General features: G+C 39.8%; 1 protein-coding gene across 1 annotated transcript in view; it reads right to left on the reverse strand.

Annotated features, from left to right (window-relative positions):
* Nucleotides 1-23697, reverse strand: part of LOC116267077 (uncharacterized) — a 49216-nt gene extending 25519 nt beyond the window's left edge. The window contains exons 1-6 of the mRNA XM_031648637.2: nucleotides 23357-23697; nucleotides 23151-23240; nucleotides 21978-22036; nucleotides 20979-21076; nucleotides 17684-17773; nucleotides 14526-14648 (exon numbers count right to left, since the gene is read on the reverse strand). Of these exons, the coding sequence (XP_031504497.1) occupies nucleotides 14526-14648; nucleotides 17684-17773; nucleotides 20979-21076; nucleotides 21978-22036; nucleotides 23151-23240; nucleotides 23357-23616 (720 nt within the window). The 5' untranslated portion in view covers nucleotides 23617-23697. The remainder of the gene's footprint in view (nucleotides 1-14525; nucleotides 14649-17683; nucleotides 17774-20978; nucleotides 21077-21977; nucleotides 22037-23150; nucleotides 23241-23356) is intronic.
* Nucleotides 23698-24515: the final 818 nt, after the last annotated feature.

Genomic DNA, 24515 nt, shown 5'->3' on the forward strand with positions numbered 1-24515 from the left:
CTTCACATGTTACAAGGACATTAAATATTTTAACACATTCTACAAGGAGGTGGAATCCTAAGAGACTCCTCTTCAACGTGCTGGTGAAGGCTTTATATTTTAACATCTTGAACACCATAGATGAAGTTAATGATAGAAATCTAGCACCAAATATAATATTTGCAACTAGAAATCTATATTCACGCAGGAAGGTAGAGAGAGAAAGAATGAAACAAGAAGAAGCTGAGAAGAAGAAACCATGACCAGGATGGTCTACATGGCCCATATTTATAACAGAGAACAATTACAATTGCAGAATCCTAAAAGACTCTTCATCGTAGAATCCTAGGAGACTTCACATATTACAAGGACATTAAATACCTCAACACAGTTAAAAAGAACGTAGAATCCTAGGAGACCTCACATATTACAAGGACATTGAATGCCTCAACACAGTTTACAAGAACGTAGAATCCTAAGAGACTTCACATATTACAAGGGCATTGAATAACTAAGACATCGTTCAACGTGCTGGATTTTGAATCCAGATGGAGGATTCGAAAATCTGTTGTTTAACACCCTCCCTCAAGCTGTGCATTGTTTTGAATCATGAACGGCTTGCTCTTCAAAAACGAAAACCGATACTTTGTCAACCCTTTAGTAAATATGTCAGCAACTTGTTCATTGGTTCCAACGAAGACTGGTTCTATCTCTTTACTCTCCACCTTCTGCCTGATAAAATGCTGGTCAATCTCAATTTGTTTCGTTCGGCCATGTTGTATAGGATTGAAAGCAATGTTGATGGCGCTTTGATTGTCACACATTAGTACTGAGCTTTTAATTTTTTTCCCTAATATCTTCTAGCAAGTGTCGAATCCAAGTCACTTCTGCCGTCCCTGCAGCCATACATCTGTATTCAGCTTCTATACTTGATCTTGCAACTGCTCTTTGTTTTCTACTACTCCAAGATACCAAATTTTTGCCTATAAAGATGCAAAAACCAGAGATAGATCTTCTTTCGTCTGGATTTCCAGCCCAATCAGTGTCAATATATGTGATTAATTCATGACCAGTAGCTTCATTTTCACTTTTATAATACACTAATCCATCTCCAACAGTTCCCTTGAGATACCTTAGTATCCTTTTAACTGCATTTATATGTGTGTCCCTCGGTGCATGCATAAATTGAGACACTTGATTTACAGCATAGGTAATATCAGGTTTGGTAAATCTTAAATATTGCAAAGCACCAACTGTTAGCGTATGGGGATCGGGTCTGAACAGACCCGATCCATTCTCCTTATATCCACACGCCTAAAGCTACTAGGCGGTGGCTCTCTTGTAATTTTTTATCTTTTTATGTACAAATCTGTTGTACCCTATTAGGGTTATTCTTTAATTAAAGATTAAGGAACGCAGGGCTAAGTTAAGCCGGCTGCTCCCTTTCCTCCATCGTCTTCTTTCATCCTCTCTTCTCAACATATCTGTTTTGCATACGGAGAGACGAGTACTTTGTGAAGATTCTTACATGGTATCAGAGCCAGGTTGCATCGTCCTCCGGTGAGTGATTTCAGTTTGATGTGATTAGCCCTAATCTGCCCTAAATTCTTTCTTTTCTGGCGTGATCATCCCTCAGTTTGATGTGATTAGCCCTAATCTGCCCTAAATTCTTTCTTTTCTGGCGTGATCATCCCTCTTTTCAGTTTCTGCCCTAAATCTTGCGTGATTTGCCCTAATTGATTTGCCCTAATCGTTGTGCCCTAATCTTCTCATCGTTTTGCCCTAATTTCTGTCGTTGCCCTAAATCAATTATGGATCAGCCGACCCCCTCTCTTCTATCTTCCAGCTTTCTCTCCCAACTTATTTCACAAAAGCTGAATCATAGTAACTATTTGACTTGGAAACGTCAAATAGTCCCTTTTATTAAAAGTCATAGACTCTACGGGCATATCGATGGGACCACTCCAGCACCTCCTATGTATATTGACCGTGAAGTGAAGAAAACCGTAGTGGGAGATCAAGCTGCTGGGGCTGCGGCTATGAGTGAAATCAGATTTGAATATGAAACCATTACTGAAAATAATCCTGAGTATGAAGCTTGGCTGGCTCACGACCAGTCTCTTGTTGCCTATATTACTTCTACTTTGTCAGAGGAAGTATTAGGAGGTATTGATGATGATTTAACAGCCCTAGAGTTGTGGTCTACCCTTGCCACCACGTATTCTCAAGTATCCGAAGCACGTTTTCTGCAGTTAAGAAGGCAATTTCAGGACATCAAGCGTGGGATGCGTACTGTTTTGGAATATTTGAATGAAATTAAAAGTGTAAGTGATCAACTTGCTGCCATTGGACATCCCGTCAGCGACAAGGACAAAGTGCAACAAGCCTTGAGTGGACTGGGAACAGATTTTGATATTTTTTGCACAGCCTTGGAAGTCCTACCTATTCTTCCATCTTTCGAAGATCTCAAGGCTAAGTTATTCCAACACGAAGCTAGTCGTGTTCAGCGACAGAATTTGATTCCTTCCAACAGTCACAATGTACTGATCACAGGGACACATGCATTGCAAGGGAATCGCACTCGTACTTGGATTCCTCAGGCAGGAATGGGAAGAGGGATTCTCCCAACACCACAGGGCATGAATACTACATCTGCCACATCTAGAAGGGTTCCGACTTGTTTCTATTGCAACAAGAGGGGGCATGTAAAGTCAGAATGTTGGCACAACCCACAGAACAAAAATAATCAGATTAGACGTGAGAACAAGGAAGCAGCAGGGTCAGCTTCATCATCATCTGGATCTAATGTTTCAGCAGACGTACAACAACTCCTCATGACAGCCCTGTCTAAGCTTCATTTGAAACAAAACGAGCAAGGAGAATGGTATGTGGACTCTGGAGCAGCAGCCCATGTTACTGGTGACGCAGGTAATCTCTCTAGTGCTCTCCCTTATTTAGATAAAGGCTCAGTTGTCACGGGAGATGGTTCCCATCACACAATATCACACATTGGAAATGTACAAATTTCTATGGGCTCTTCTTCGATTCCATTAAAGAATGTTCTTGTTGTTCCAAGTGTCCAGAAAAATATTATTTCAGTGTCCAAGCTTATTGATGATACTCAATCCTCTGTTGAATTCACACCCTCTTCTGTTTATGTCAAGGATGCTCGAACCAAGAAGACATTCGCTGAGGGCACTCGCAAAGGAGATATGTATGTCCTTGAAGGAGCTCCACAGATGTCAAAATCTCACCCTTCCGATTCATGTTCTCCAAGTCATAGTGAAGTCAATGTCACAGAGTATAATAAACCATCCATTTGGCATGGTCGGTTAGCTCATTGTAGTCAATCTTTTGTTCGAAGTCTTGTTGCAGACGGGCTCTTAGATAAGTCCAGTCTGAGTTCTGTCAGTGAGTCCAGCATGTGCTCGAGTTGTCATATCTGTAAGAGCCATGCCCTTCCTTTTCAATTAATAAATAAAAGAGCTCCAAAGGTTTTTGACACCATATATTCTGATGTTTGGGGGCCTGCTCCAGTTCCTTCTTCTTCTGGGAGTAGATACTATGTCATTTTTGTTGACTCATATTCCCGATATACTTGGATCCATTTCATGAAACACAAATCAGAAGTTTTTCGCCTATTCACTCAATTTCATGCCTTAGTTCAAAATAAATATTCCAGTAATATTGTGCATTTTCAATGTGATGGTGGTGGTGAATTTATTTCTAATGAATTTACTGAGTACTTACTAGATAATGGGATCACTAGACAAATTTCATGTCCGCATACACCTCAGCAAAACGGAATTGCTGAAAGGAAACATAGGCATATTGTTGAAAGTGCACTTAGCATGATGCATGAAACAGACTTACCTATGACATTGTGGACCGAGGCTTTCCATACGGCTGTACATGTTATAAATCGATTGCCATTGGCTTTGCTTGATGGAAAATCACCATTTTTTCTTTTACACCAAGAGCAGCCACGTTATGAGGAGTTGCGCGTTTTTGGATGTGTGTGCTATGTGCATGTTGATGTTTCCATGCGAAACAAATTTCAAGATCGTGCTGTTTTATGTAGATTTATAGGGTATGCAGAAAATTACAAGGGTTATAGGTGTTACAATCCTAAAACTGGACGTGTACATATTTCACGGCATGTTGTATTTGATGAGAACAGGTTACAGGATCCCAAGGCTACTTCTGTGACACTCAAGGACAAAAATGAAGTTTATGATACTTGGCTTCATGCTGAAATCTTAAGACAAGGGGCAGCAATGTTGACTGAGCACAATGAGCAAGTTGTTAATGAGCCCGAGACATCTGTAAGTAGTTCCTTGAGCAGCACTACTTCCTTGGACAGCATGCCTTCATCTTCTCAGCCCAGTGAGCCACCTATGCATAATCGGTTCTCAGGCCTGGTGTATTCTAGGCGATCAGTTCCTACTGCAGTTCCACGCCAATCACAACGCGTGCGACATCCTATTGATAGATGGGTGAGCTATAACAGTTTTTCTTTGGATTTTCAGCTGTTTATGACAGAAGTCAGCAAAAAGGTGGAACCAACATCTTATCACAATGCGAGTAAGGAAAAATGTTGGGTTGAAGCTATGAATGAGGAAATGGCAGCCTTGCATGAATGTCAGACTTGGCAGATTGTCCCTCGTCCAGCTGATAAGAATGTTGTGGGATCCAAATGGGTTTATAAACTGAAATATAAACCAGATGGTAGCATTGATCGGTATAAAGCACGACTTGTGGCGCGCGGTTTCACTCAGCAATATGGGGAAGATTATGATGAGACATTCAGTCCAGTCATCAAGATGGGAACAATCCGTGTCATTATTTCTCTTGCAGTCTCGTATGGATGGCCTCTCTATCAGTTAGATGTCAAAAATGCTTTTCTTCATGGAATTCTTAAGGAAGAGGTATACATGGAGCAACCTCCCGGCTACACTACTCATGATTCTCAAAAATGGGTTTGCAAATTACACAAGTCTCTATATGGGTTGAAGCAAGCTTCTAGGTCATGGTTTGATCGTTTTTCTCATCACATACAACAAATTGGTTTTCTCCGAAGCTCTCTCGATCACTCTTTGTTTATCTATCGCACTGGAGAAGCTACCACCTGGTTACTTATCTATGTTGATGATATTGTTATAACTGGGAATTCTTCTTCACATATATCTTATGTTAAAGGTATGTTGAAGCAAGAGTTCAAGATGAAGGATCTGGGAGAATTGCGATATTTTTTGGGTGTCGAACTTGACAGGACAAATGATAGTTTGACTCTTACACAGCACAAGTATACCCTTGATGTTTTGGATAGGGCAGGTATGACTAATTGCAAACCCATCACTACCCCCAGTGTTCTGAATACTAAATTGACTGCATCTGATGGAACTGCTGCATATTCCAATCCCACATTCTATCGCAGCATTGTTGGTATGTTACAATACCTTACCTTTACTCGCCCAGACATAGTATATGCTGTAAATCAGATTTCTCAGTTCATGCATGCACCCACTGAAGGACATATGGATGCTGCTAAGCGGATCCTACGGTATCTCAAAGCTACTCTTGGAGATGGACTAGTCTACACCAAATGTTCCAATGTTTCTCTTGGACATAGCATATATACATATACTGATGCCGACTGGGCAGGCGATCCCGATGACCGACGATCAGTTTCAGGTTTCTGTCTCTTTCTTGATTCTAATCTCATTTGTTGGAGCAGTAAGAAGCAGCGTGCTGTTGCACGATCTAGCACTGAGGCAGAATATAGAGCAATGGCTGCAGGGACGGCTGAAGCGTCATGGTTACGTCATTTACTTGGAGAGCTCAATCTTCCTATTGTTCGGTCATCATTACTATGTGACAATCAAAGTGCGATAAAAATTGCTTTCAATCCCATTTTGCATAATCGCACCAAACATATAGAGATTGATCAACATTTCATTCGACAGAAGGTTGAAGAAGCCGAGATCTTGCCTACTTATATATCTACCAATGAACAGATAGCTGATCTTTTTACCAAAGGTCTCACAGGGCAGCATTTTTGGGATTTGAAGAACAAGTTGTGCATGATCAAATCTCATGCACAACTTGAGGGGAGCTGTTAGCGTATGGGGATCGGGTCTGAACAGACCCGATCCATTCTCCTTATATCCACACGCCTAAAGCTACTAGGCGGTGGCTCTCTTGTAATTTTTTATCTTTTTATGTACAAATCTGTTGTACCCTATTAGGGTTATTCTTTAATTAAAGATTAAGGAACGCAGGGCTAAGTTAAGCCGGCTGCTCCCTTTCCTCCATCGTCTTCTTTCATCCTCTCTTCTCAACATATCTGTTTTGCATACGGAGAGACGAGTACTTTGTGAAGATTCTTACACCAACAACGCTGCGATATTTGGTGGGGTCTTCATATGTTTCCCCATCATTTATACTCATCCTTTGGATCAGAACACTCAGTGTTTCAGCAGGCTTACAATCCATCATGCATGTTCTATCCAATAGGTCAAGAGTATATTTCTTTTGCGTCAAGGTAAGATGATCTCCTTGCCTATCAATTTCAACCCCAAGGAAATATCGCAGGCTTCCAAGGTCTTTCATCTGATAGTTTCTCATTAACAGACCTTTTATCTCATCAAAATCTTTTTCCGAGTTCCCTATAATGATGATGTCGTCAACATATATAAGGAGGAGGGTAATAACATTTTCTTTCTTGAAAATAAAAAGGGAATGGTCGAGAGGACTGTTTCGAAATCCGTATTCCTTTATTTTGTTTGAAAAACTATCAAACCATGACTGTGATGCTTGCTAAGTCCATACAGAGATTTTTTCAGTTTGCAAACCCATTCGCTAGTCTTTTTCAACAAAACCGAGAGGTTGCTCCATGAAAACTTCTTCCTTCAAATCACCATGAAAAAAAGCATTTTTAACGTATAATTGATTTAGCTTCCACCCATATTCAACAGCAAGGGATATAATCACGCGAATGGTTCCCATTTTGATTAGGGGACTGAACGTCTCATCATAAGCATGCCCAAATTGTTGAGTAAATCCTTTTGCTACCAACCTTGCTTTGTGTCTTTCTATACTGCCGTCAGGTTTGTATTTGATTTTGTATATCCACTTGGAGCCCACTATGTTTTTTCCATGTGGCCTTGGAACGATCTCCCATGCTCCACATTCATGCAAGGCATCCATTTCTTCTCTCATAGCCTTTCTCCAATGATGTGATTTTGATGCTTGATCAAATGAAGTAGGTTCTTCCTCCTTGCCAACTTTTGCCATGAATAACTGAAAATCAAGTGATAAAGAATCATAGCTAACCCACCTGTGAATAGGATGGCGAATGCGTGGGGATCTTCCAAGGTGGGGCATGTTGTCTTCTTCACTGTGAGCGTTTCTGTCCCTTAGTCGTCGACTGTCGATAAAACCCGAATACCGATGTGAATTGTTGATGTATTCTTCATTATTACTTTCGTGAACACTTGATGATTGTATTGGACCCTCTTGATTTTCACTTTGGGGCACATCAGACGACTGTATTGATCGCTCTTGATCTTCACCCTGAGGCACATCATTTTCTAAAATAGGATCTACATTGAATAACTGTGTACTGGACCAGGGATCATAAGATTCATTGGTCATAGGCATTTCATTAGTATCATCAAAATTATGTTCGTCAAAAGTAACATTTCTTGAAGTCTTGATGCGTTTAGTTGTTGGATCATAGCATCGAAAACCTTTATATTCTCAACATATCTAACGAATATACACTGAATAGCTTTGTCTTGAAACTTGTTCCTCAAGGCAGCATCAACATGAACATAGCATACACAGCCAAAAACCTTCAATTTTTTATAATCAGGTTGTTTGCCTAAGAGTGTGAAATATGACGATTTAGACATCAAGAGTGTCATAGGCAAACAATTTATTATGTATAAAGCTGTATGGAAGGCTTCAATCCATAAGGAAATGGGCACATTAGTATCATGCATCATGCTTATGGCGCTTTCAACTATATGTCGATGTTTGCGCTCAACCATACCATTTTGTTGTGGTGTGTAAGGACATGAGATTTGTCTAGTTATCCCTTTTTCACGTAGAAATTCAATAAAATCAAGTGAGGAATATTCTCCCCCACCATTAAGCCTGGGCAACGGGCCGGGCCGGGCCGGGCCTGGGCAACGGGCCGGGCCGGGCCTGGGCAACGGGCCGGGCCGAGCCTGGGCAACGGGCCGGGCCGGGCCGAGCCTGGGCCGGATAGGCCGGCCCAGCCCGACTCCCACCCTCGGGCCTTTGTCCCCCGCTCCCCTCCCTCAGTCCCTCTCCGCTCCCCCTCTCCCTCTCTGCTCCCCCTCTCCCCTCTGCTCTCCCTTCCCATCTCCCTCTCTACTCCCCCTCTCCCTCTCCCTCTCCCCCTCTGCTCTCCCTTCCCGTCTCCCTCTCCCTCTCCGCTCCCCCTCTACTTCCCTCTCCCTCTCCGGTCCCTCTCTCCCTCTTCCCCTCCGCTCCCCCTCTCCCTCTCTGGTCCCCCTCTCCCTCTTCCCCTCCGCCCTCTGCCTCCGTCTCCCTCTCCCTCCTCCTCCGTGTGGGCCGTCGGCGGGGACCCAACGGCCGTAGCGGGAGGGCGGGGGGAAAGGGGGGCGGGACTCGGGAGGGTGGGGAAAGGGCGTCGAGGAGGGGAAAGGAGGGCGGGCCGGCCCGGCCCAGCCCGATGCCCAAGCCTACCCACCATCACATTGAAAATGCACCACATTGTATGTATAGAAGTTTCGAAATATGTGGAGTAATTTTGATTTGTGTTTCATGAAATAAATTCAAGTGAATCGTGAGTAAGAGTCAATGAATAAGACATAATATCGTGAACCCGACATGGAATCAATAGGGGCTGGCCCCCAAACATCAGAAAAAATAATTTCAAAGGGTTTGGAAGCCCTTTGATTTATATTATAGAAAGGTAAAACATGACCCTTACAAAGTTCACAGCTTAAACATTTTTTGACACTTGAAGTAAGAGGTAAGCTTATCATGAAATGAGACTATCTGTGACAGGTTTTTCAATAAAATGTCAATCACAGTGTCCCAGCCGATTATGTCACAAGCCAGATTCCAAAAATTGGTTAGAGCCTCTTACTTTTGATTGGAAATGGCAAGGACTTGGTGACACATTATGAAAAAGAGAAAATGTCTTCAATCCTATACCAAAGGTGGATGAATCTTTGGGTAGACATTCCTTGAGGACATACATATTCCCTTGACACTCCCCTTTAGCGAACATTTTCTTCGTTTGGAGGTCCTTGACATAGACAGAAGAAGGTGTGAATTCAACATAAGAGTTTGTATCATCAATGAGTTTAGAAATGGATATGATATATTTTTTTTTATATTGAGAGCAAAAACAACATTGGACAATGATAGAGAGGAAGATGACAAAGGAATATGTGCATTTCCAATGTGTAATGGGATGAAATTTTTCATCACCTGTTATAATGTAATTTCTACCATAATAAGGGGATAAGTTAGTTAATTTACCTGAATTTCCTGTCACATGGGTGGCTGCGCCTGAATCCAAGAACCATTCTCCCTGTTCATTTTGCTTTATAGTCATCTTGGGGAATGCGGCCATCAATAGCTGCTGCATATCTTGGGCGTTGGTTTTAGAATTTTGTCCTCTTTGTTTGTAATCATGTCTTACCCCTTTGTTTTTATTTTGAGGATTAAACCAGCATTGTGCCTTCAAGTGCCCTTTCTTGTTACATCGAAAACAAATTGGTATTCTTCTTGAAGTATTCAAATGAGGCATACCTTGGTTATTTGGTGGGTAGAATCAGAGTTCCTATGGTTCTGACCAATTTTTACATTCATGGCCAACATTTTGGGAGTTCCCTTGATCAGTCCTTTCAATGACTTTTTTCATATTCATTTCGTGTTGGAGGAGTTTGTTGTAATTCGTTGAAGGAGGGCAGAACAGGAAAGACCTCAAGAGCTGTAATAAAGGCATAATAATCATGCCCAAGTCCACTTAAAGTTTGCTCCACTTTCTCCTTATCAGAAATGTTATTCCCTGAGGCAGCAAGTTGGTCTGCGACAACCTTAATATGCCCCAAATAATCCATGATAGATGCTGAACCTTTGTTCAAATTCTGAAAATCTTTCTTTAGGTACATAATCTGAGCTTCTGATATTTGGAAAAAAGTATCAGCAAGAGTTTCTCATAATTCTTCCATAGTACAATCATCAGAAACCGAGAGTAACACTTGTTGAGATAGAGCAGACAAAATATATGCAACCAGACTTTGGTCACGTCTCATCCACACAACATGTTCGGGGTTGCTGTTTTCTTGAACAACAATGACCTTTCCTACCTCATTCTTTATCTCCTGCAGAATAGATATTGGTGGAGCCTTTGTTGAACCATCGAGATGTCCAAAGAGGCCTTGGCTTTTTTAAGGCATGATCAGCCCCGGGAAAGGGGTTATGGTAAAAAAAGGGATCATGTGTGGACATAGAAGCATATAGTGACGCTGATTATGCAGGGTCAGTAGATGACAGGAAATCGACTACGGGTTTCTGTGTCTTTGTTGGTGGGAATCTTATTTCTTGGAGAAGCAAGAAACAGAATGTGGTTGCTAGATCTAGTGTTGAGTCTGAATATAGAGCTATGACCCAAACTGCGGCTGAAATGTCTTGGGTCAAATCTGTGCTTCTAGAATTGGGGATTTCTGTGACACTCCCAATGAAGATGTACAGTGACAATAGAGCAGCAACCTACATTGCAAATAATCCTGTTTTCCATGAGAGGACTAAACACATTGAAGTAGATTGTCATTATGTTCGGGACTTGGTACAAGAAAGAGTTATTGACACCATTCATGTCTCTTCTGAAGATCAAGCTGCTGATATGTTCACTAAAGCTCTTCCCATTGGCGATTTCTTGAGAGGATGTAACAAGCTGAGCATGATTGATATTTATGCTCCAGCTTGAGAGGGAGTGTTAAATACTTATAGCAGTCGGGTGGTTTTCTGAATTATTAGAAAGTTGGAATAGGTTCACTTAATTATTGTCTTATGTTTAGTGGACTATTTTTGTAAAATTGGTAACACACCCTAGTCTCATATTAATAGGAGATTAGGGTTATGTGCTGGAATAAGAAAAACGTTCCTCTCTCTCTCTCTCTCTCTCTCTCACTTTCTCCCTCTATCTCTCTCGCCCCTTCTTCTTCCAATAATCAACACTTTAACTTTTCATTTGCAATATGAAAATTTAATAAATGAGCTATCTTTTTAAAATTTTTTGCCCCAATACAAGTCAGAAAGTCATGTCAAAAGTTCAGTAAGTCACAATTAGGTAATCCCTTGTTATCACCAGATTGCAAAATCAAACGAGTTTTGGCCGCGTCAAACAAAGTTCCAAATGAGTCAAACTGAGTTTTGGTCAAGCCAAGCCAAGTAGTCATGGCCGAGTCAAGCCGAGTTTTGACGAGTTTTAACTGCAAACGAGTCAAACAGAGTCAACCTTGACTCAGCAAGTTTTAAAACACTAGTAATAACACAATAATAATAACCAATGTCACAAGGGTGCGCCATTTTTGGACCCGCACCCACGTCGATGCGACGCAGGTGTGGGTGCGACCCAAATTCACACCCAACCAAGTCTAAGGTGAGTCAGGTGCGGTCAGCCGCAATCGGCTAAATTGGTCAATTCTGGACGAGCACCCGACTCGCCAAACTGCACCATGTCTATTTTGGTCCATTTTTGGGGGCGGGGGCGGGGGGTTTATTTTTATTTTTAACAAAATCAATTTAGGGCACGAGATCGTGCCCTTCGCCCCTTCTCTTTGCTCTTTCTCTCCGTCCGTTGCGATCGTCACTTCCACTGGCAGCATCCTCTCCATCTGGCGACTGGCGTCTGTTGCTCTCTCTGATTTCTACCTCCACCGGCGGCATCATCTCTGTCTGGCGTCTCTGCTGTCTCTCAGATATATCCGTTTGCTGCTCTCTCTCCATCAGCAGTCGATCATGTCCTCCACCGACAACATGCTCTTATCCACTGGCGGCATCCTCTCCGTCTGACAGCATCCTCTCACATCTTTCCACTTCTTCTTTTGTTCTTCATTCACGATTCACGAACGAAGCTGCATCATCTTCGTCCGGCATCTCTGCTGTTTTTAAGTATAATTTTCGTGTTTCCTCTATTCCTTGTTAAGCATTTCAGTGTCTGTGATGCGATTTCTTGTGGCAGTTATGCTATGTCCCTGTACAATCAACATCTTAGTTTCTATTGCATATCTGGACTTTAGTTTAAGTCTGGCTTGTCTGTTTTTAACAGTAGAGGTAAACTCTCACTCTCACTTTACCACAGGCAGCATAGCCTCGTCAAGTTTTAATGATGTTTCTTATTTCTTTTGTTTTATTTTGATGAAGTGAATACTTATTCCCTTATTGTGGATAGCTGCAGTAGAGTCTCTGCTGGTTTCTTTGAATTGCTCGATGTCATTATGACACTATGCAGGAAATTTAGTATTATAAGCTGAAATGGGGAATTCAAAGTGATACCTTTACAGACTGTCGTGTTCATTTCTATTGATGTTATTATTTTTGTTATTAGAGGTCGTAGCGCAGCTCTTAGATTGTTTCTCTGCCGCTCTTAGATTGTTTCTCTACCGCTCTTAGATTGTTGTTATTATTTTTGTTTGACCATGAATCAGGTTGTGTACTTGTGTTATTCAAGTGCATGTGCATTTGTCCATTTATGATTGATAGGGAACTATGCAGACTATCTATTCTTAAAGTTGAACTAAATTTGTGCAACTCACCCATTAAATTTGTTATATTTGAAATTTTTCATTTTGAAGAAACATGACTCAAATTTTCATTTTGAAGAAAGATGGCAGACAGAAGGAAAGGAAAAGAAGTTGTTTCAGATTCTCCTGCTTTAGGTTCATCTAGTATAATAATAAATTAATAATAATAATAATCATAAATACCCTTGTCGCACAGCCGCACCCAAATTTTTTGAGATGTGCCACTCTAGCACCCGCACCCCACACCTATGTGACATAGATAATAACGATGGTATGAAAGAGGGAGTATTAAAATCCACCTCTCTCTCTCTCTTTTCTTGTTATGTATCACAAGAACAAGAAGAAATGTCATAAGAAGAGAGAACACCAACTCACCCAGGGTCATATTTTCTCTCCCCTCCCTTTCTTCCTTCTCTTCTTCCTCTTGTTCTTATGCTGCTTTCTATTCTCATCAATATCCCCTCTTAAGACTAGTAATGAGCAGACCAAGATGAATAGTGTTTGTTTGGGCTTGCTTACCTCAAAGAGCAGCTTGTGCTGGGTTTTCTGGTTGATGTTCAAACATGATACTTTGGCTCATAGACATGAGTCGCACACTTTGTATACAAATAATGCAATATATAAAATAATGGAGCTTGTGAGTCAAAAACCCAGTTTCATTCTTGAGTTGTCCAGTTGTAGAATGAGCTCATCTCAGCTTCTTTTCTTTACAAGCCAATCGCACATAAGTTATCAAAACATACCAAGTATCAAGCTGCCCAGTTCATTTATAAGTACTATTTTTTTCTTCTTCTTACCAACATCCATATTCTTCCCTTTGTCACCAGTGCCCTAGTTCATTGTCTTTCTCTGAACTTCAGTTCTAGAACCTCTTGTTGCTTCTGCCATGAGTGATCCTTACTTCCTACTGTTTCTCCTTTCTCCTCTTCACATCTCATGTGTCCTTCATCTCGGTCCACCTTCTACTTCCTAGGTACTTCTTTCCTTTGTCTTCAATTTTTGTTATGGGGTCAATCGAATTTATGTTGGTCGCCTTCCTCATATTTGTTATATGCATTAATGAATCTAATTTATTTTTCTGCTTTTACACATAAATGAATGCTAAGTAGCTAGTGAGCATTGTACCACTACCCAGACTTCTGTGCACCTATATTTGTATTTGCTGATCGTGTTTTCCCTTTTCTTTTTCCAGATTCATTGCATGAATATGTAAGTCAAGCACCTTTTTTTGTTTTTCCATTTAATGTATGCATCTATTATAAAAACTGTTGACTGCATTTTCTTTTGGATTTATTATCTACATTCAACAACTATATTCTTTTTTTTTCAATGTTATTAGACGTCCATGTTAAAATTTGCATTTGAAACTGACAGGTTGTCCAACTTACAAGGACCTTGTTATGTTCTTTTACATCATCGATTTATGTGTCCTGGACTTGAATCATACCTATGATCGAGACAAGTAATTGCTGCATGAGAAACTAAGCACAACACAAGTTCTACCTGTAAACAGATTCATGATGTGGCAAACTAGACAAGAACTACAAGAAGGCCATAACGCTAAGCACTTTCCACTTTAATGAAATGGTAATTTTTCTTCACATCTCAAAGATTACAGAGGGGAAGAAGATGCAAATTTAAGGAATGAAAAGGCCATAATGTTGCACGAGCTCTAAAATTAGTAAGTAATTAAATACTTCACATAATGAATAAAAAAAAATTGATGAATACCAGAATATTGGCACCAATGCTGGTGCCAACAGCAAACAAAGGAGCCTTTGGATGCTCCTGATGAAGATAATTAACAACTGTCCTCAGGTCTTCTGTCCATCCAGCATTGTAAAAGCAATCAGACTGCATATATTCAGTTCGAACAATGTGAAACATCTAAGGAAAAAGATACAAGTGGTATACAGAACAACTAATATACAAACTTGAACATGATCAAAGATAAATCTGTTGTTATTTCACAGAAATACCAGGCATCCATATATCTCAACAGATGATTTCATATTATAAGATTTTGTTAGTGATGCATTTTACAAGGCTATGTTTCAAGAAAGAAAGAGGATCACAAGATGTGGTGATATATTCAGCAAATTCACATTTTTCTGAGTCTAGTGGATTTGACAATAGAAAGCTATTTTTTCCTTGTCAGTGAAAATCTTTTACAAGGCAATGTTTCAAACTTTTAAATTTCAATACATAAAGAGGATCACAAAATTTTTGTGATATTAGCAAATTCACAATTTTCTTCCTCAAAAGATTTGAAAATAAGTTATTAAATATTACCAATATTAGTAGGAGGGAATCTTATATCTTGGAGGAGCAAGAAACAGAAAATGGGGTCTCAATGTCTACCGCTGAGTCAGAGCATAAGGCCATGGCACAAACGGCAACAGAAATGACATGGGTCAGATCCATGCTTGAAAGCCTTGACATTCCAGTTCAACTACCTATGACAATGTTTTGTGATAATAGGGCAGCCACCTATATTGCAAATAACCCGGTCTTTCACAAAAGAACTAAACACATTGAAGTGGACTGTCATTACATTCGTGATTTAGTTCGAGGAGGAGTGGTCTTTAGACTCTTTACAACTCATGTGACCTCTGAAGAACAAACTGTTGATATCTTTACTAAAGCTCTTGCAATTAGTGCATTTTCAAAGTGTTGTAACAAACTAAGCATAGTAGATATTTATGCTCCAGCTTGAGGGCGAGTGTTGACAATGAGGCAGTTTTTTGAATATTAAAGAACCTGACAGTTCTTTAATTATTTTTTAATATTTTTCTCGTTTACAATGTAATTATGTTTTGTGCCCTATCACCCTTGAGTAAGGGTTAGGGTAAGTAATCAATAGATTTTGAGTTTGTTTTCTCTCCACCGTCACAATGCCCATAGCGCAAACCCTGTCCAAGGTGCCTTCCCAGTTGCTACAATCATTTGGGGAATGGCAAAAAACAGATATGGAGACAATCAGAGTTGAAGGAAGATAAACATGAATCCACCTTGTTGACAAAGCTAAATTGCAAGGACTCTCAATTGGATATTTAGGCAAAACAATAATTTGCATGCCAAGGAATTGCAGCAAACATTCGCATGTTACATGTCATCATAAGTCAAGAAAGGACGTAATACAATGGCAGTGCTTGTTCAAAGGCCTGCATGCGGGAAAACCGAAAGAGAAATCCGCAAAAGAAGCAATATCAGGTTTGAACTGATTGTGGACATTGATTTTAATTTTGAACTCTCTAAAACTTAGAAGAAGGGATTACCACAAGAATACCAGGTCAGTTTTTATAGTGTAAGCCACATTGTGCACAGGTTGCTAGGGTGCGCACATGGGGAAATCTATTGGAGAATTCAGAATTGACAATAGCAGTGCAGGCAGCGAGACTGCATCTATATTTTCCCCTTCTAAAAGATCTCCTTCATTTATAATGGAGAGAATAAAGAAAAGGAAGGAAGAAAGAGAGGAAGGAAAAAACAAAAGAAATAAAGAATGGAAAAAAGTAAGGAAGCAAGGAAGAAAGGAAAGCCAATAAATCAAGGAAGAAAATGACATTAGAAAAGAATGAGAAGAAAGTAGGAAAGAGGAAAAGAAGGGAAGAAAGGAGAATAAAAAAAAAGGGAAAACCAAAGAACAAAAAAAGGAAAGAAAGGAAGAACCTTTTAAGAGGTTTCTCAAAGGAAAATCACTTCCTAAAAGAAACTGTCAAGAAAGACTGTTCCAAGAACAATATTTGCAATCATGAAATATAATACAACATATATATATATGTGTGTGTGTGTTTGTGTTTGTGTGTGTGTGTGTGTGTGTGTGTGTGTGTGTGTTTGTGTGTGTGTGTGTGTGTGTGTGTGTTTGTGTGTGTAGAGAGAGAGAGAGAGAGATGCACATCCAAAAGCCAAGAAGATGCTTTGTAGTCATCCGGACCAGGAGCACGGTGAAATAGAGGCCAGGGGTTGGCAAGGCCTTCTTTTGGACTTACAAATTTATACAACTAGATGGATGTTTTTACCCAAAAATCTTTGTGTAGCCGTTAAAATTTGTAAAAAGAAATTACCAAGGGCCTCCCTAGAATTTGTAAAGGCTAAGACAGTCCCTCCTGAATCCTTTTCTGTCTCCACCACCTATCTAGACAGCAGATTAAGCATGAAAATAATAAAAAAAATGATGTATGTATCAAATTTGAATGGCCATGATACCAGCAACCAGTTTATGTATTTCCAGTGTCATATGGATAATCTAGTTGGCATGTACATAAATGCGATACCATTCTTGGACACACTGACATAATAAATGTGGTGTAACCAGTGTTAGATGATCAACAGTTTTTTATTACATTAACTTTTCATCTTTCTGAATATCTAATATCCTAATTCTCATGTTTGTTTGTATTATCTAAAATTTGTTATCAGTTTAATTTTATACATGATGTTTCCAATTATGATCCTTGAAACAGTTGAAGGTTTTTCACTTCCGATGCTAATGGTGTTCACGATATATTGCTTGCATATTTGTATGTTTTATATACACATGCAAACATATACAGCTGCACCCTAACTTTTGAAAAATAATGTCCCACACTAAGTGTATCTGCACCATAGGCCGCATCCACATCCATAAACACACCGAAGACCTATCCCCACCATTCTACAACAGTACGGTGATTAAATTGAGCCAATTACATTATTCTTAACATTGATATTCAGTTTCCATTCTCCAATAATAGGTGCTGTAACAGATTAGAAAGAAAAGTTAAAGTTTCTAGTTCACATGCTATTCAATAGAAAGAAAAACAAATATTCAACATCTTATACGTCAAACAGCTCTTGCCTCTTGGTCTCTTAGGTCAAGATCCTGAAAGAAGTTTGTACTCACTTACAGTAATAGAAATGCCACCCAGTCCCCGATGGTTACTGACAACGACATCCCATCCTTGCTTTGAAAGCTGATAGACAATATGCCTTATATACTGCAGTAGAAAAATATATGCATAAGAACAGAAACTATGGGGTTGTTAAGAGTTTGGATAGCTAGAGACAAGCCCTAGCAGAAAAGTGTACAGATATATAGATAGACCAGGAGACCAAGTGTAGTTGAGAACAAAAGATTTACACAACTGCTATTCACAGGAAGCATGTGCTTGATTGGAAATGGAGTTCCTATCCATTTGTATATGGTGCATGTTATTTGCATTCCCAACGTGATATAAATTATACACAAAAACCCAAGACACTAAGTTGTGGAATGACTCTGAAATAAATGATGCTGAAAATGATGATATAGGGGTATAAAAAGCTTAGACTCATCTCAATTAACTATACAGGAAATCAAATTGAGATTAGATATGTGGAAAAAAGGAAAACTGGAAAAGCAAAATCCTAGAGTCATGCTTAACAAAAGCAATGGTATCACACATTACAAATACATAATTAACGACAAAAGATTAAAGAACTTTCTTAATTAAGAACAAATAGAACGATACTCAGCGGCAAATAGAAGAACGATCATGATGATGAGCAGGAAGGGATCTTAGAGTATGAGACCAAGAAATATGAGAACTGCTCTGAAGAGTCCCATAAATAGATCAAATAACAGGTTGCCGCCTCTAAAATATCCTTCCAAAAGTGAAGTTTAAGCCAGATTCACTTTCTGAAGGTACTTTCCAGGTGGCAACATTTGAGACATACCAGGTTCACTTTCTGAATGTACGTTCCAGGTGGCAACATTTGAGACATATATATATAAATATATATATATATAAGAAATGCATTCAGCTATTCCCCATTTTGTTATGGCTGGACTAGCCTCTCTTTTTCTCTCTTCCTGCTCTCTCCAACTCACCCGAGCTCATCCAATGCTCAATGTGGAGCATTAATGAGGAGAGCTTGGGTGGAAGGGTGTGAACGGAAAAACATAGAGGGAGAAGGGAATGGGAAGAGAGAGGATGGAGAACTGGTTGAATCAATTTTCTACATATAAATAAATAAATATATATATAAAAATTAGATTATACTCGGCCAATATTTGCTGTCCTGTATGTTAGACATTCTTTTTTCAAACTTATAAGTTATAACCACACAGATAGGTGTATAATGTTTGGGATATAAGGTTAAATCATAAGAGTTCAACGTGTATGACAGATTTCATGAGCTGAAAATGCTGAGACAGTTAATACCGAAACCCCTACAAAGTCCACCTATGCATCAGATGTTCATTCTTTCCTTAGCATTGGACATTCAGCACCTATGAGTAAAGTCAGATTTGTGATAACTGGTATGGGAGTAGAAACACTGAAGCCCTCAGACAGCATAGAGAGAGAGTGTGTGCACTTTTCCGGGCCCGGGCCGGATCGGGCCGGCCCTTACCGGGTCGGGCCGGCCCGGCCCGGCCCGATGCCCAGTACTAAACCTAACTGATGGAAAAGATGAGGGAGGAAACCCCAAAAATTGAAACATCTGTGTGGACCTAAGGATACCTCTCAGTGGCCATGTGTATTCTTGTTATTTGGATGAATAGCATCAATTGACTCTTGGACAGTCGGACTAGTTCAATTGCTAGGTATTTGCCTCCTCTTGCACATAGTATGGTCTCCTCATTTGTGTTTCACTCTATGTCACACGGGTACTCGAGGAGTACCCGCACGGTACCGGTACGACACCGGTACCGGTACGGGTACGGTGGTGGGTACGCTTGGGGTGTGGCGTTGACCGCACCGGGTGTGGTCAAAGCACCCAAGCCTATTTTTGACCATTTTCAGACTCGGTCAAAGTTGATCGAGTCTAAAGTTGTCTGTTTTAAATGTTATCGTTTTTTTCATTTTAACATTTTAAACCATTGTAACATTAAATTTTTTGAAACCCTTTTTCCCTTTTTCATATCGTTTCATTGCCTCTTCTCTCCCCGATGAAGGCAGCGGCGACCGACGAAGGCAGGGGTGGCGACCGGCAGCTGTAGGCAATGAACGGCGATGGTATTTGCTTTTTTTTCATCTTTTCATCGACGACGGCGACGGCGCTTTTCACCGGCCGAGCCTTCTATCATCTTATTTTTTCTGAATCCTCTTTTTTGTTCGTCGCCTGCAGTCGGTTCCCTTTGTTTTTGTTCGTTTTTTTCTCTTCCCTCTTTTGTTTGTAATTTAAAAATATCTATGTTTCTTTTGTTTGTGCTTTTGCTTCTGTTATCGGCACATTTATTGATCTCTCATCTATCTGACCATCACTCACCAATCACCACCCACAATCTCAGCCCGTGAAAAGTGGCTCTGCCCACTCGGTCGCTGCCCACCATCTGTTGCCACACACTTTCGGCGCAAATCCCCTCTTGCACACTACCTCTAGAGTCTAGTCTGTGAATGAATGAACAAATCACTATTAATCTACCCACCATCACTGTGCATGTGAATATCTGCCTTTGTCTGCATCTCTGTGAATCTCCGCTGTATGCTGGGATCAGTTCGCTGTCGATCGTTGCTTGGTGTCTCTATCTTTCATGAATATGTTATTCTGTTTGTAATTTTTTGATATATATATGTGCGAATATGTTATTTTGTTTGAAATTTTTTGACATATATATATATATATGTGTGTGTGTGTGTGTGTACGGCCGTACCCCCGCACCCAAGTTTTTTAAAAATGGTCGGTACCCATACTCACACCAGCACCCGTACCCGTACCTATGTGACATAGGTTTCACTGCATGTAGAACTGTTTTATTATTTAATGAAAAAATAATATTTAGGTCTGTCAACAAGCAATTCTTCTTGGTGAGCCTTGTACTCTTGGTTCTTTCATCCTTCTATGTAAAGCATCACACCCAGTTATACAGCCAGGTGTTCGATGATTTTTTGATGATCCATTCCCAAAGTGAATCATGTGAACTTTTAACAATCAGTAAACTAGTTTGATATTTAATAAACTTAGAAACTTAATGTATTATATTTCTTCTTTTAAAGTCGAAAAGACAGAGAAAGAATAAATTTCCGTTTCAGAGTCCAGCAAGCAAGAAATGGATATGTCAAGCACAGCAAGACAGAGATACCAGATTGCAAAGCTAAACATGAGCAGAGGAAGAATGGTACTCGTACCATTCTAACAACCCAAACAGTGCTAAATAACAACAGCACGGACGAGATTTACAAATGACCCTAGAGTAAAAAAGAAGGACTAAGAACATACAGATGACGCAGAATCACTTGTTAGTCCAGGGACTACCACCACAATGGGGGTAAGATCATTTTCGGCAAGAGCCTTGTTGAAGGCATGATTCCTGGAAGCTGCACACAGTAAAGAAAAAATTAAACACAACTAACATATAGGTTAAAGTAAACTTTCTCAAAAATTATATGCTTCACATACTTAACTTGTGACTAAAAGATCATAATCTGGAAAAACTCAATCACGAAGAAGACTTTATCAAGCATATGATGTTGCATTTCCAAAAGTAAGAGGATATAATAGTGTACTAAAGTCTAAATCCATGCAAACTCTACCCAAATGAAGTTGCCCTCATCAACTTAGCAATGCAATGGAAACATACTCATAAAGAAAATTCTGAGATCTATCTCTTATAGCAGAAAGCAAACTGTCCGCAACAGTATATACCAAGTAACCAAACGTAAAAACTTCAATATGGCTGACCTGCTAGGGCATGTGATTAAGCTTGGACAGGATGGAAATAACAAGTACTTCTGAAAAAGACACGATATTTTGATAAAAGTATGCCAGCACGGAAATGAAACATCTTAATGTATTAGCATGAAGGCTTAATTTTATCAGTCATAACTTGCAATTTCGTAATTAATTTTGTCACCTTCTCTTACAAGAATGCTTTGAAGGTCACTTGCTTGTAATAAAAATTAGAAAAAGTCTGGACTTCAAATATAACTATTATGCATTCTCGTGCCCCACTTAACCATATATGACCTAGAACCAGCACATAAACTTCTTCAAATTCTACATGAGTAAGTGACGATATAAATTGACATCTTGAGAAAAGCTTAAAAAAGAGGTTGGAAAGAAGCAGATCAGTTATAGTGTCTCATTATGTATTCCGTACCACACGCAGTCACAAACATATACTGCAAGGCATAGATTATTAATAAGTCATCACAATATTGAAAATAGAAACATACTACAAAATATATAAGGAAGAGAAACAGGATTTGTTCATTATACCATTAGAAGACAGCCAATCTAATGCAATAGTCCCACCATCTGACACATGGAATATTTGCCTGAAATAATAACCAAAAGTCAACTTTGAAACCTCATTATGTAATGCACAATATCAAATTTGATCGAGTCCTAAGATAATAAATATATGTATCACTAATACACATTGACACACTGCAATGACAAATCAGCAGAAGGGCATATAAAAGCAAGAAAAATATCCTCAAGTCGGCCAGGTTTCCAAATCGTGCAACTTGTTCTTAACAGAAACCAAAATTTTCTCACAAGATACAACGTGCTTCAATTATCACACTGTTTACCGAACCCACATACCTAACCATAAGTTTGTCCATGCATATGAGAAATCACACTACCTAGCATTGTGTATTTTTACCTTTATACTGGAGTGGGCTATTTCTTTTGTTTCCCGATATTCCAATAATTAAATGATTCCAGAAAGCATGTAAAGCAAAAAACTAACTTCCATTTATGGGAATCTACTACTTGACCACTATTACCTTAAAACGTTGTGCAGCGTCTATATGAGTACCGTAGGAATAGTCCAGAAACTTACATGATTTATTTCAAAGCAATTTCAGATTGTTGGTTAGGGCGCACAGTTTCTACCTATCCCCCATTGGGTGCCTATGACGCACTGGCAACATTTTAAATCAAAAAACAAGACAGCGCCAATTTGCATCCATGTCAAATTACTTTAAGAATGTCCGAACATTTTTATTTTGATAATTTAATTGTAAAAACAGGTATACGTAATATCCAGAACACATGAAGGCCTAACTTTCATTTTAGAGTTTCATAGGAAGCAATCTTGTTACTGATTCTTTACTGTACGTGGTAATTTATAGTTCCAATTTAGGTGAATGTAAGCATGAAAATGTTAGCTCTAAGTTGATTGACGCTCTTAAAAGCGTGTTGCAACCTTCGTCAAGAGCTAATTTAAGTATGCTTTTCTCTTGGACTCTCATTGCTTGTTCCATATGCAATTAGCCTCAGAGCCAGATGCCGACAAAAAGAAGCACAACGTCGGACCTAAGGGTTGGAGATTGAGTTTGATTGCTAATAGCCACATTCGTATCCCGCCCTTCCAGAGGCTCGGGTAAGTATACGAACAGATATAAAGACAGAAGTAGAAGCGAGAAAAAGGCATCTCTTCACCTCCTGTACTGGAAAACTGGAGGCCTGCCGAAGAACTGCAGGAAGGCAGTCTGAAGATGAGGACTCGGAAGCCACGGAGTCGGCAAATATCTACACAAGAAACCAACAACCGAGTCTCAGAATCAGGAAAGCCATTGAAGGGAAGAATCTGCTCGCTTCACGAAAGGATCAAACCGGCAGTTCAAACGTCTGTGGGAAAAACCCACCTGCCCCGAAGAATTGGGCATTTGGCAATAAGGGCAGCGCAGATATCAGAGTTCGGATTATAAATTAAGGCGACAGGATCTCCTCGCATCCCTCTAAGGAGGTCGCCGATGAGATGGATCTCAATAAAATTGTAGAGAAAGAAGGCAAGCACCAAGAAGAAAGCCCAGAGCCACTGAGAAGGAGTGATCAAGGAAGCTGCCTTCATCAGCAGCTGTGCAGCAGAGGCTGATGCATCATCAATGCCGGTGTAGCACTCCATTAGCGAACAGGAGCTCTCTCTCGCTCTCTCTCTCTCTCTCTCTCCTGCAAGGCGCGAAGCGAGAGGCGTGGCACAAATGGGGACGATATCCTGGAAACTAACGCCGGGTAAAAAAATTAAACAAGTGGCACGTTTCTTTTGAACCCAAATAAAACAATAAATTACGTTAAACGGTTCATCTTTTAATATATTACTGTAACGCACCCACAGCAGGGTTATCTTTCTCTTTTATGTAAAAAGGTACATTGCTCCAACTTTCAGCAATAGGTTTTTTTGAGCTAAGGTGAAGGGTTATTTTTCTACAGCTCTAAAGAGACCACAGGCCCCCTGTGACCTTCAATCACAGGGTTCACATAGGTCAGGGTTCACATAAGTCGTTTCAGATTTTTTTTACTGTATGTATAAAAGAATAACACATTAGGTCGTGATAGCAATTCGTAATACTAACTCTGTTGAAGTTGACCATCTTGCCTCTCCATCACCCTCCAGACCCTTCAAACTAAGTAGCTGGGCTGTCTTGAGCTTTAACAGAAGATCTTACCTATGAAGTAAATCATTGTAGCCATGAACCAATTAATTGGGATAAAATCAATGAGGGAGCAATTACTTTTCCTAATCTTTGTAGGTAGCATAGAATTGTTCATTGTATTGTACTCTTTTATTCTCTCTTTCTTTTTGAATGAATTGTGTAAGTCTTTGTGAAATAACCCGGGTGAGGTGAGAAGGGAAAAAAAAAGTTGCTAAGTCACCCTCTTAACTTTAACCTTAGACGCTCTAAGATTATTTTTTAAACATGCTTTTATCTCAAGTCAAAAGGCATATAAATAAGCACATCTTATTATACATTGAGGTTGCCCACAGTGATAGAGAGAGCTAGAAACCAAGAAGTGAGTCCTATC

Source organism: Nymphaea colorata, chromosome 13 (assembly GCF_008831285.2).
Source record: "Nymphaea colorata isolate Beijing-Zhang1983 chromosome 13, ASM883128v2, whole genome shotgun sequence".
Classification (NCBI taxonomy): Eukaryota; Viridiplantae; Streptophyta; class Magnoliopsida; order Nymphaeales; family Nymphaeaceae; genus Nymphaea; species Nymphaea colorata.